At 38.8% G+C, this 14107-nt stretch overlaps 1 protein-coding gene across 3 annotated transcripts in view; it reads left to right on the top strand.

Annotated features, from left to right (window-relative positions):
• The first annotated feature begins 735 nt into the window (after window positions 1–735).
• Window positions 736–14107, top strand: part of NUP107 (nucleoporin 107) — a 49402-nt gene continuing 36030 nt past the window's right edge. Inside the window, exons 1-6 of one of the 3 annotated variants that reach the window (XM_002918319.4) lie at window positions 738–1137; window positions 2880–2971; window positions 3466–3552; window positions 4378–4493; window positions 6701–6845; window positions 10374–10477. In XM_002918319.4, coding sequence (XP_002918365.1) covers window positions 1130–1137; window positions 2880–2971; window positions 3466–3552; window positions 4378–4493; window positions 6701–6845; window positions 10374–10477 — 552 coding nt within the window. In that variant the 5' untranslated portion in view covers window positions 738–1129. Of the gene's footprint in view, window positions 1138–1443; window positions 1588–2879; window positions 2972–3465; window positions 3553–4377; window positions 4494–6700; window positions 6846–10373; window positions 10478–14107 lie in introns of those variants that run through there. The other 2 variants (XM_019798671.2, XM_034643828.1) reach the window with 2 other exon arrangements.

Here is a 14107-nt window from a genome sequence, read left to right on the forward strand (position 1 = left end):
GGGAATCCAGTATGAAGAGGCCTTCCAGTACATTACCTAGGATTGCAGCAGAATATAAACGGGTAAGGCAAAACTTAGACTGATTCCTTCAGGGCCAGAATATTCTAATTTTGCCTATAGGGGCACTTTGAAATAGAGAGCAATATTACCATCACCCTTTATGCTACTTCTGTATGTTTATTTCAAGTTTTTAAATTTCAGTTAGTACAGTACCTATACTGTAATATTAGTTTCAGGAGAATTTAGTGATTCATCATTTACATATCACCCTTTATGCTTTTCAGACAGGTGGTCCTTTTCTCCTTAATAAGGAAAAATATCAAGTAAAAAACAAATAGTCCTGATAGAATACAATTTCAAGAACTGTAGGGGGTTTACACTACAATTCAAACAAGATGAGTACAGTGAGACTGACAGGGACCCCCTGAGTGGAGGGCAGAGCCTGCACGTCTGAATTCCAAGTCCGAGGTTCCTTCTTACTAAGAATACGAGGAAATGACTGCACATTTCTCTAGACGTCAACAGACGTCAAGTTTCCCTTTAGGTGGGGCGCCTGGGTGGCACAGCGGTTAAGCGTCTGCCTTCGGCTCAGGGCGTGATCCCAGCGTTGTGGGATCGAGCCCCACATCAGGCTCTTCCGCTAAGAGCCTGCTTCTTCCTCTCCCACTCCCCTGCTGTGTTCCCTCTCTCACTGGCTGTCTCTATCTCTGTCGAATGAATAAATAAATAAAATCTTTAAAAAAAAAAAAAAAAGTTTCCCTTTAGGATTACTTGGCGCTTGGACCACGCCCACAAATACCCGTTAGGCAAAGTGGCCGCAGCGCCTCCGCGCTTGACGCTTCAGGCACCGCCCCCTGCCCGGCCCAGCACTGCCGGCCCGGCCCGGCGCCAGCACACTAGCACAGCCTTCGGCGCCTGCGCAGGCCGGACCTGCGGAAGTAGGTGGAAGTCGTCGCGCGTGCGGTCGATGGGAGAGCTAGTTCTCCGTCCCTCCCCCTTTGCTCTAGGGAGGCATTTCTAGGACATACTTCCGGGTCGAAGGGTTTGCTTCCGGAGAGCGGGAAGGCTGAAACGGGGTGATTAAACTGGAGTCGAGTTTGCGAGGTTCTCGTTGGGGAAGGCCGTGGCCATGGACAGGTCAGTTCTGGTGGTTCTGACTAATCTCGGAGACTTGCCCCTCCTGCTTGTTGGCGGAGCGAAATAAGTGAAACCCGATTCTCAGAGGAAGCCGAGGAGGGCCCGGGTGCTAACCTTAGGACTCCTTTCCTGGGCTGGGGGGCTCTGTAAATGATGGGAGAAAGGCCGCCTGGGTGGGGGTGAATGTAGACGGTGATAATGCCCTGCGTTCTCACGGCAGCTTTGCCATCTGTTTTGTGTTCTCGCGCGACATTTTTCGCTCCTGGGGTGGGAGGGATAAGAGGTGCCCGACATTCGAGATGCTGAGTGACCTGCCGAGGTCACAAAGCCAGTTTGTGACGGAACTGGGTTCTCAACCCAGACTTCCTGATCACAAGTTCCAGCATCAGAGAGGTACTGAATTGAGTTCTTTTTATGACCCTGGCACTATGCTAGCCACCTGCGACATAGGTGAGTTATTCTATGCTCTTGGCCACGGGGAATTGGTTGTATAGTGGAGGAGACATCTGAGCAGTGCAAAGTGATGTGTTTTGACTGTTCTGTGAGAAGAGAAAATGAGGATGCGGGTTAAGTCTACCTGCCATGGGAGGTAGCAGGAAGAATTCTCAAAGGAGGTAACTTTCTAGTTGGTCTGAGTAATAGTGCCAACACTGAGTGCCTTAAACGCTTTAAATATATTATTAGCTAATTTAATTTTCCTACAGTCCTTTGAGGATAGGTACTGTGATCCTCTTTTCATACATAGTACTGGGGCTAAAAGAGCTTAAAAACTCGGTCACATTTAGGAAGCTAATAAATAGAAGAACCAAGTTGCCAACTTGGATCATTGTGTCTCCAGACTTCAGGAGGGTTTCTGGTGAGTTCAGTGTTCACCAGGTGGATCAAGGGGGCAAATGTAGGCCTCTATAGAAGAAACAACGTGTACAGGGTACAAGAATATGAAAAGGAAAGCGTTGTGTGGCCAAATGGTCACATGCAATATGTGTTTGTATGGGGATGTTGGTTGCCGAATATAAGGCTGAACTGTTAAGTTGGGGTTAGATTGTAAAAAACAAAGGAAATTTGGACTTGATTCTGTAAGCCAGAGAGATTCTGGCTTCAGAGCTACCTGAAGGTTTTAAGTGGAGGAACAGCATATTGGATTCTTGTCTCAAAATACAGGTCTTTTGATTCACACAAACTATGTTCTAGACCTTGGGCTGAGAATGATGTGAGATCAGGGGCACTGTGATTGCAATAGTACTGAGACGAGAGACACCTCTCCAATTTACCTGAATTCTTTTTCACTTAGCCTTCCATCTGGCCAGTCCAAACAACAGAATTTTTCATAGTATCCCTGGTTTGAAACATTTTGGAAACTACAGAAGATCCTTTTAAGAGATAGTTCCTGCAATTTTAGGGAAATCCTCAAATTAACAGAGGAAAGACCTGCCTTCCTGAAGCAATTATGTAAAACAGTGTTATAAGATAGATTCCAAGTGTTGAAATCATTCCATAGGTAAAAATAACATAGTGAGTGCTAGAAACTCAAAGATGACTGTGCAGGAAAAATTTGAGAAGGACTTTGAGGGATAAGCAAGATTTGAAAGCAAAGAGCACTGTCAACCAAAGATCAAAGACTTGGCTACTGGGATGATCTATACCTTGACTGACCCAGGGTGCTTTGCTCCAATCATGGTAAAGTTCTTTGCAAACGCTACATTCTCTATTTCATTCACATGAACTTAATGATACTATTTTAGGAGTGGCTATGGAGAGATGTCATCGCCTGTGATCCGGGAGGCAGAGGTGACTCGGACTGCACGGAAACAGAGTGCTCAAAAAAGAGTTTTAAGTATCCTTTCCATTTTAAGTATTGTTATACAAATTGCAGTATGCTTGGAATCAGGATCATAGAATTTTCTTTTAATGAGAGGTATTAAACACTTGCTATTATAATAAAATGCTGTGAAAATTAGTTTTTTAAGTTCCCAGATATGTTATTTGGTAAATTAAATGTTGAAATACAATGAGATTAAGATTTGTGTTACCCTGAGAATAAGGGTGTTCTGTTTTACTGCTATCATATTGTCATTAGCTTCTGCTGAGATTAGATATCCTTTTTTTTAACTTTGAAATGTAAGGACCATGTGTAGTAATCTAAGATTGATATCTGAGAAATTAATTAGTAGAGGGAGTTATTTACTCTTTGCATAGAAAAAATGGTAGCCATAAAAACCTTGTTCTTAAAAAAATGTATTCCCATATTTTATTTGGTGTAAATATGGTTAATTCGAACTTTAATGGTGTCTTTTCTATGTGGAAAACTTTTCTTAACGTTTCCTGTAGTTCAGCCATCCCAAGATGAAATTTTCTCCAATACTACACCAAGAAACCAGGTTATCCCTCGGACTCCCAGTTCATTTCGACCACCTTGTAAGATTTTTTGCTTTTAAAGCATTTAATAATAATAATAGTAGTAGCTATAGGTTAAAACTTATAATACACATATTTAAATATACTCTTTGGTTACAATATCAATAATTAAGGACAAATAATAATGATTGTGGTTACTGTTTGTTGAACTCTTGCCATGTAAAAGATACTGTACATAAATACACAATGACTATAATGTATTATCTCTATTTTGCCAAAACAAAGTGAGACTTGGAGTAAGAATAGCATGGCTGAGCAAATATGTAAGTAATGGAATCAGAATTCAAGCAGTGATTTGTATACTTCAAAGCCTATACCCTGTATACCAAGTGGCCTCTTCAGTACACTTTATAAAATTAGAATATGAAGAATCCATGGGCTTATTCGTGTCATTTTTTTCTTCTTTCTTTTCTTTTCTTTCTTTTTTTTTTTTTACCACTTGGTTATATTTTAACAAAAGCATCTCTATTTGCAGTAAAAATTTTTCCTGATGGGCTCAGCAGTACCAAAAGCTGAAATTTAGAAAAATCAGTTAAATCTTTATATCGTGGAAATGTTAATATTTAAAGTATTTACTTAGAATCTATGTAATTGAAAACAAAGTTATTGGGGCACCTGGCTGGCTCAGTCAGTAGAGCGTGTGACCCTTGATCTTGGGGTTGTGAGTTTGAGCCCATGTTGGGTGTAGTGATTACTTAAATACATTTTAAAAATTAAAAAAAAAAAAACCAACAAAGTTATTGTTTGTTTGATTGATTGATTGTTTTGTTTTCATGATCACTGTTCATGAACTTTAGATTCTTTTTACTAACCTCTTATCTGTAGTTACTCCACCCAGCCGAAGCTTACTAAGGCATCCAGATGTTTCCTGCATTCTTGGAACAGGAGGGAGGTCTCCCCGGCTTACACAGTCTTCAGGGTTCTTGGGAAACCTGTCTATGGTATGTAGGAAAGCAGGGCTGAAAATTTCCCCCTTTGTATAAAAGTATGATATTGAGCTGAAAAGCCTTTAGTGAGATTTGAAGTCCTAGTCATCAAAAGAATAACTAGGTGATAGAGATTGAAATGGTTTTTGGTTAGGCTTTCAGAAAGCAAACCCTGAAGCATCTCAAGTCACAAATGGGAGCTGCAGTACCAAAAAGATTTAGATGCAGATAGAATGCCCTAATCTGATAGTTCGCTGATCCAAAGAAATAACTGGTGGGTTGCTGATAGCTATAAAAGCTGAGTCCTGTTTGTGTTTTGTTTTTTTTTTTCTTTTTAAAGATTTTATTTATTTATCTGACAGAGAGAGAGACAGCCAGCGAGAGAGGGAACACAAGCAGGGGGAGTGGGAGAGGAAGAAGCAGGCTCCCAGCGGAGGAGCTTGATGTGGGGCTCGATCCCAGATCACCGGGATCACGCCCTGAGCCAAAGGCAGACGCTTAATGACTGAGCCACCCAGGCGCCCCTGAGTCCTGTTTTGAAACATAAAAGAGTAGGAAGCCAAGAGTAATGGATGAAGAGTAACATAAGGAAGAGAGATGGTGGATTAAAGGAAAGAAAAGAGAAAATGTTGGGAAAAGTAGATGAGACACGCTTCAGGAATCACTGTGGTACAGTATTTAAAAGAGAAGAAATGTCATATAAACTGATACGGATTGACTTGACCTAGGTGTTTAAAATATCCTCTAGGAAAAGAAAGGATTGTATCTAACTGAGACGGAACAGAAGAGTTCTGTTGGAGTAGTAGAGTATGATGGCTAATTTAGTGCCAAAAACAAGATAAAAACGGGTCTTTTGTATTTGCCTCTATGCTTATTAAAAAGGCACAGGGATTTTTATACACACTCGAAATTGTCTAGATAAGGTGTTTTCTGAAGAATGGTTTTGCATGTTAAACCTCTCCTTAATCTTTAAAATATTTATTGTTGTCTTACAGATTTTGAGTGTTATATCTAACAGTGATCTAACAATTGAACAGTTTTGCTCTCCATATGAATCTGGTTTATTTTGGCAGTGTTCACCTTATTCTGCTTGAAAACATGAGCGAATTGACTGCATCTGGTTTTAAACAAAAGAAGATGGCTTATTATTTACTGTTTTAGAACTGCAAGATTAATAGTAAAATTCTTACTGTCTTAAAGCCCAAGACAGAGTAAATGTGTATTGATTATTATAAATATTTAGGTTTAAATATACATTTTTATTGTTGCTTATGCCTGCATTTTATTAATAAAGGCAATTTTTTTCTTTTTTTTTTATAAAGGTTAAAGTTTTTAAACCTTCAGATAGCTTTTTCTGCCTTAAAAAGATGGATTTTAAAGAAAGGTGAATTTTAAAAACAGGGACATATTTTTAAACATTTTAGACATGTCCAAAAATAGTAGAGTAAGCCCCACGTTCTCATTGCCCAGTTATCAATACATGGCTGATCTTTTCTCATCTACACCCACAAGCATTTCCCCTACATTACTTTACAACTCCCAGATTTCACACCACTTTACCCATAAATACTTTTGTATGTGTCTCTGAGACATAAGGTACATTTCTTTAACACAGTGCTATTAACACATCTAACACTGCGTACACGCACACGCGCGCACACACACACACACAGTAATTCCTTTATCATTTCAAATATCCATTTTGTATATATATTTTTTCACTGTATATATTTCATTAAGTGTCCACGTTTCTTCAGTTATGGCAATTTTTTTTAAGTTGGTTTGTTTAAGCTTCAAATATACACATTGCATTTGCTTGATATGTCTCATCTTTTAAAATCTGTAAGTTCCTCCATCATCCCTTTTATTACCATTTATATGTTGAAAAAACTGGGTCATAGGTCCCGTACAATTTCCAATATTGAAAAAATGATGTGAACTTAGAGCAGTAGGACTTACCTGTTAATATCAGCTTCAGTAGTACAAAATGCAATGTTTATTGACTTTAAAAATATATAGAGAGTAGTACAAAGAAGAAAACATTCATGAAAGGTGTGATTTCCTTAACAAAATAGCCTGTGGTTATCTCTTAAATATGAAAAACACAGATAGAGGTTTAAAAAAATTTAGCAATATTGAAGTCTTTATTCCCTCAATGGGCAGTAGCTCATTCATTACTTTTCTGTATCTTCCTTTTTTTTTTTTTTTTTTTTTTTTTTTAGGTAACTAATCTGGATGACAGTAATTGGGCCACTGCATTCATGTCACAGCGATCCGGAACCCTCACAAACACAGAGTCCCACAGTGTAACAGAGGACGTAACTCTCAGTGCTGTTATGTTACGTGAAGATGATCCTGGTGAAGCTGGTAAATGGCTTTGAGCTTTTTAACAAAGTAGACTCTTCCTTTACTAAGATGCAGGAAGCTGTCTCTTACTTGCGAATGTCATTATAAAGTATTTTTTGTTAAGCCGAGTAGTTCCAGTAATGCCTGAGCCATTTGCTGTAGTAGTTCTGGAACGCTGAGAACCTCACCTTTGTTCTCAGTTGGAGCATCTTGCTTCAGCGTAAATACCTTGTCAGGCTAGTAGACTAGGCTCATATCTTTAGTCTTTTCACATTTGTTCTGTTGGAAGAACGTGTCTTTTTCATTAGGTTTAGTTTTTATCTAATATTGTTGACATGTTTTGATGTGGATGCTGATGCTGTTTTTTTGTTTCTGTTTTTTTCAAGTAGTATTGTGACCTTTCTAGTTTTAGGTTGGTTGTTACCGTTCCCTTGAGGAAAAAAAAGTTTGCTTTCCATGTGTTTGTGTACTTGTTATTACATAAGTTCTTCACTTTATCATCATCATAAGCTGACGTAATAGTGAGAGTCAGTGTGCTTACCTCTGTATGAACATTATCTTCTGTAACTGTCCATTAGAGTTACAGTAACCGTTCCCATTTGCGGGGAAAGGAAACTGCTGCTCATCGTGGTTAACTGACTTCAGCTCACCTGGCTAGGAAGTGAAGACACCAGGGTTTGAAACTAAGCAGTTTGATTTCATAGCCCTTCTCTTAGGTGGTGGCAGCCACTGCTTCCTTATAGTATCTGCCAGTAATAAGTACTCAAATTTTGAGTGATTCAGAAATCCTTTGTACTGAATCTTTAAAATCCAAAAAAATCTTCGTTTTTAGTATAATGGATGAGACCTTAGATATGATACAGTACCTTAGTAGAGTATATGTATTTTCCCTGAGTAAAACATGTCATCTTAGTATCTGTTGTAACTTTCTCAGCTACTTTGTTATGTGTTTAAAGTGCAATTCAGATATTTTAAAATTTGGCTTACATTTTCGTAGTAATTGTTGATAGATCAGATTACTACCTAACACATCTTTGGGCTCTTAAAAGACCTGTAGGTAACAAGAAAAAAAATAGATACGTTGGACTACATTAAAATCTAAAATTTCTGTGCATCAAAAGATACAATTTGTAGAGTGAAAAGGCAGCACACAGAATGGGAGAATATATTTACAAATCCTATATATCTGATAGGAGGTTAATATCTAGAATGTAGAAAGAATTACAGCTCAACGACAAACAACAATGCAGTTTAAAAATGGGCATAGGGGCGCCTGGGTGGCGCAGCGGTTAAGCGTCTGCCTTCGGCTCAGGGCGTGATCCCGGCTTTCTGGGATCGAGCCCCACATTGGGCTCCTCTGCTGGGAGCCTGCATCTTCCTCTCCCACTCCCCCTGCTTGTCTCTCTCTCACTGGCTGTCTCTCTCACTGGCTGTCTGTGTGTCAAATAAAAAAAAAAAAATGGGCATGGGACTTAAGTAGACATTTTTCCAAAGAAGATACAAAAATGGCCAGTAAGCATATGTTATGGTGCTCAACATTACTAATCAGTAGGGAAATGCAAATCAAAATGGAAATGAGACTACCTCACATCCACTGGAATGGATACTACCAAATCAAAACAAAACAAACAGAAAACCCAGAAAGTAGCATATGTTGGCAAGGATATAGAAATATTGGAGCCCTTATACATTATTGGTGGGAATGTAAAATTGTGCAGTGCTATGGAAAACAGATGGCAATTCCTAAAAAAATTAAAAATAGAATTACCATATGATCAGCAATTCTGCTTTTGGGTATATGCCCCAAAAAACTGAAATCAGGATCACAGAGAGATTTGTATACCCGTTTGTAGCCCCATTATTCATAATAGCCAAAAGGTAGAAGCAACCCAAATGTCTGCTGACAGATGAATGTTTAAATAAATGTGTTAAATAATACAGTGAGATATTATTCAACCTTAAAAAGTAAGGAAATTCAGACAACATCCTACCACATGGATGAAACTTGAGGACGTTTTGCCAAATGAAATAAGCCAGTGACGAAAGAAGAAATACTGTATGATTCCACTTACATGAGGTACCTTGATTAATCAGACTCCTAGAAAGTAGAATGATGGTTGCCAGGGACTAGGGGAAAGTGAAGAATGGAGTAATTGTTTAATAGGTACAGAGTTTAAGGTTTTTTTCAATTGAGATGTAACTGACATATAACGTTGTGTAAGTTTAAGGTATACAACATTGAATTGATGTATTTACATATTGCAATGTGATTATTAGTGTTAGCTAACACCTCCATCATACCTTCACATCACAGAATTACCATTTCTTTTTTGTGGGTGAGAGCATTTAAGATATAGTCTCTCAGCACCTTTGAACTGTATATAATACAGATTTGTTGATTATAATCAATGCTATGCATTAGATTTCCAGAACTTACTCATCTCCTAACCACACGTTTGTACCCTTTGACCAACCTCTCATTTTTCTCACCCCCTAGCCCTGGTAACCACTGTTTTACTTTTTGTTTCTATGAGTTTGGATTTTTAAGATTCCATGGGTAAGTGTTATCATACAGTATTTGTCTTTCTCTGTCAGATTTATTTCACTTAGCATAACATTCCCAGAGTCCAGCCATGTTGTTGCAAGTGGCAGGATTTCCTTCTTTCTCATGGCTGAGTAATATTCCATTGTATGTATATACCACTTCTTTACCCGTTCATCTCATGATGGGTACTTGGGTTGTTTCCATATCTTGGCTATAATGAATAACACTGCAGTGAACGTGGCAGTGCAGATATCTTTTCGATATCCTGTTTTCATTTCCTTCGGTTATATATGCAGAAGTGAGATTATGGTTTCAGATGGTAGTTCTTTTTAAAAATTTTTTGAGGAACCTCCATACTGTTCTGTAGTAAGCTGAACCAGTTTACATTCTTACCAATAGTACACAAAGTTCCCATTTCTCCACATTGCAGCACTTATTTCTTGTCTTATTAATGATAGCCGTCCTGGCAAATAAGTAAATAAAATCTTAAAAAAAGAAAATGAAAAGGCTAGCCTTTCCCCACTGAGTATTCTTGGTTCCCTTGTCAAATATTAGTTAACTGTATATGTGGAAGTTTATTTCTGGACTCATCTTTTCCATTGGTCTCTGTGTCTTTTTTTAATGCCAGTATCATACTGTTTGATTACTAAAACTTTGTAGTATAGTTTGAGATCAAGAAGTATGGTGCCTCCAGCTTTGTTCTTCTTAGGATTGCTTGGGCTATCCTGAGTTATAGTTTTGCAAGATGAAGTATTCTGTGGATAGATGGTAGTGATGGTTGCACCACAGTGTGAATGTACTTAATGCTCCTGAATTGTACACTTAAAAATGGTTAAGATGGTCAAATTAGTTATATTTATCTTACCACAGTTACAATTTTTAAGAAAATACAGGAGTTAAAAAAAAAAAGCTGTGTAGCGGTGTTTTTAAGTTTTCGAAGAAACAGAATTACCTAGGAGTATGTCACTTAACTTTTTTGTTCCTTTTCTTTTAATGTGTTCTAGCATCCATGAGTATGTTTTCTGATTTCCTGCAGTCTTTCTTAAAGTACTCTTCATCTACAGTTTTTGACCTTGTAGAAGAGTATGAAAACATTTGTAGTTGTCAGGTAAGTTCATTTTATACCAAGTTAATTTGGTCAAACTTCAGTACTCTTGGTTTTTTGAGCAGCCTCAACCTATGAACTTCCATCCTGTATTTAAGGGGGATGTCTTAGGGGTGTGGTGACAGGAGTGGCATGGTTGGGAGGTTAGCCAGAGCAGCTCTGTTTTTTGCATAATGAAGGTCCATATAAGATTTCTTTGGGAACAGGAGGATTCTGCTGCTTTAAAAAAAAAAAAATGGAAAATCCAAAATATACAAAGAACTCTTAAAATCCAATAATTAGGAAATTAACAGTCTAATTTAAAAAATGGACATGGGGCTTCTGGGTGGCTTAGTCGGTTAAGCATCTGATTCTTGATCTCAGCTCAGGTCTTGATCTCAGGGTTGTGAGTTCAAGCTCCGTGCTGGGCTCCATGCTGGGTGTGGAGCCTACTTAAAAAACAAAACAAAACAAAAAACCCACAAAATATGTTAGTAGCACACCAGAGAAGATACACAGATGGCAAATAAGCATATGAAAAAATGTTCAACATCATGTATCATTATGGAATTAGAAATCAAAACAATGAGATGTCACTGTATACCTATTAGAATGGCAAAAATCCCAAACACTGACAACACCAAATGCTGACAAGGATGTAGAGCAGCAGTAACTCTCATTCGGTGTTGGTAGGAATGCAAAGTGGTACAGCCACTTGGGAAGGCAGTTTCTGTTTCCTACAGAACTGAGCATACTCTTATCATATGATTCAACAACATTCATGCTCTCATATTTACCAGAATGAGTTAAAAACTTATGCCCACACAAAAACCTGCATATAGATGTTTATAGCAGCTTTATTCATAATTGCCTAAACTTAAAAGCAACCAAGATGTCCTTTAGTAAGTGATTGGATAAATCAGCCATGGTACATCTAGACAAAGGAATATTGTTCGATGCTAAAACAAAATGAGCTATCAAGCCATGAAGAGACAAGGATGAACCCTAAATGCATATTAGGATGAACCCTAAATACATATTACTAAGCTAAAGAAACCACTTTGAAAAGGCTACATAACATATGAATCCAACTGGAAAAGGCAAAACTTGGAGAAAGTAAAACTAGACCTCTGGTTGCCAGGGGATGGGGAAAATAAGGATGAAAAGTGGAGTTGGGTGGATTTTTGGGGAAGTGAAACTACTCTAAGTGAGACTGTAACGTGGATACCTGTTATTCATTTGTCAAAACCTGTAGAATATACAATACCAATGGGACACCTGGGTGGCTCAGTTGGTTAAACATCTGCCTTTGGCTCAGGTAGTGATCCTATGGTCCTGGGATCGAATCCCACATTGGGCTCCTTGCTCAGTGGGGAGCCTGCCTTTCCCTCTGCCTGCTGCTCCCCCAGCTTGTGCTCACTCTCTCTCTCTGACAAATAAAATCTTAAAAAATATATGTATATACCACATCAAGAGTGAGCCCTTATATAAACTATAGACTTTGGGTGATAATGACAGGTCAGTTTTGGCCATTGATTGCTGTAACAAATGTACTGCTCTGGTGCTGTATTCATAGTAAGGGGTGAAGTTGTATGTGGAGTCAGAAAGTAACAGGGGTGCCTAGGTGGCTCAGTTGTTAAGCATCTGCCTTTGGCTCAGGTCGTGATTCCGGGGTCCTGGGATTGAGCCCTGCATCGGGCTCCCTGCTCAGCAGGAAGCCTTCTTCTCCTTCTCTCACTCCTCCTGCTTATGTTCCTTCTCTCGCTGTCTGTCTCTGTCAAATAAATAAATAAAATCTTTTAAAAAAGAAAAAAAAGTAAGTAATGGGAAACTCTTTACTTTCCACTCAGTTTTGCTGTGAACCTAAAACTGCTTGAAAAAATTGTCTATTTTATTTTGTTTATTTATTTTAGAGCGAGAGAGCACGTGCACACCTGAGCTGGGGCAGGGGGAGCATACGGAGAAGGCAAGGGAAGGGGAAAGAATTTCAAGCAGACTCCGCATGCCGAGTGTGGAGAGTGTGGAGCCTGACGTTGGGGCTCAATTTCATGACCCTGACATCATGACCTGAGCCGAAACCAAGAGTCAGCACCATAACTAACTGAGCCACTGAAGTGCCTATAAAAAAAATTAAGTCTGTTTTTTAAAAAAGGAAAGGGGCGCCTGGGTGGCACAGCGGTTAAGCGCCTGCCTTCGGCTCAGGGCGTGATCCCGGCGTTATGGGATCGAGCCCCACATCAGGCTCCTCTGCTATGAGCCTGCTTCTTCCTCTCCCACTCCCCCTGCTTGTGTTCCTTCTCTCGCTGGCTGTCTCTCTGTCAAATAAATAAATAAAATCTTTTTAAAAAATTAAATAGGGACCACAGCTTCTTAATCCAGTCATCTGTGGTCCATATATACAATGGAATATTACTCAGCTATCAGAAAGAACGAATTCTCAACATTTGCTGCAACATACGGCACTGGAGGAGATAATGCTAAGTGAAATAAGTCAAGCAGAGAAAGACAATTATCATATGATTTCTCTCATCTATGGAACATAAGAACTAGGATGATCGGTAGGGGAAGAAAGGGATAAAGAAAAGGGGGGTAATCAGAAGGGGGAATGAAACATGAGAGACTATGGACTATGAGAAACAAACTGAAGACTTCAGAGGGGAGGGGGTGGGGGAATGGGATAGACTGGTGATGGGTAGTAAGGAGGGCACGTATTGCATGGTGCACTGGGTGTTATACGCAACTAATGAAGCATCAAACTTTACATCGGAATCTGGGGATGTACTGTATGGTGATTAACATAATATAATAAAATAAAATTTTAAAAAAAATGATGCAAAGAAAAAAAAATTATAAAAATAAAAAAGGAAAAGGAGGGGCGTCTGGCTGGCTCAGTTGGAAAAGCATGCAGCTCTTGGTCTTGGGATCATGAGTTCTAGCCCCACATTGGGTGTAGAGATTACTAAAAAAATATATATTTAAAAAAAAAAAAGGCCTTCAAATAACTATTGCATTTAAGAATGATTAAAATAATAGCCAATATTTTGAGCATTTGTTTCAATAATCAGTCTCTGAATTGTTCCATTATAAAAGCAATAGCTTCATTAAATAACAAAAGCAATAATAATAACTTAGTGAATTACTGGAGTTAGGATTCCAATAGAAAATTTAATAATGAGAAGTACAGATAACACTTTTATTAAACATTGCCCAAAAGGAGGGAAAAATTGTGGTGGTAGTGATACTTCATGTTCTGAATGAGAGCTCTCCTGTTTCCTAGTTCTTCTTGATAAGATAAGGAAGTACTATCCATAACCTTTGAGAAAGATTTCCTTTACCCTGTGTCCTTAAACTTTCTGATAAACAATTTTGTGTGTGTTTCTGGAGAGAACATCCGTACTTTTTGTTAGATTTTCACACATGCCTCAACCTGAAAAAGGTTAAGAACTGTTTCAGAACAAGGAGGGACTTTGGTTCGGGTTTTGGTTAGAAATGACAATGTTATAGTACCAGTCTTTTTTTTTTTTTTTAAAGTGAGTGCTTGCACGTGGGATTGGAGGAGGGTGGGGGTTGAGGGGGAGGGGGATGAGGGGAGGGGAGAGAGTCCCAAGGAAGCGCGGAGCCCGACTAGGGGCTCGATCCCAAGACCATGACCCA

The sequence above is a fragment of the Ailuropoda melanoleuca genome, chromosome 15 (assembly GCF_002007445.2).
Source record: "Ailuropoda melanoleuca isolate Jingjing chromosome 15, ASM200744v2, whole genome shotgun sequence".
Classification (NCBI taxonomy): domain Eukaryota; kingdom Metazoa; phylum Chordata; class Mammalia; order Carnivora; family Ursidae; genus Ailuropoda; species Ailuropoda melanoleuca.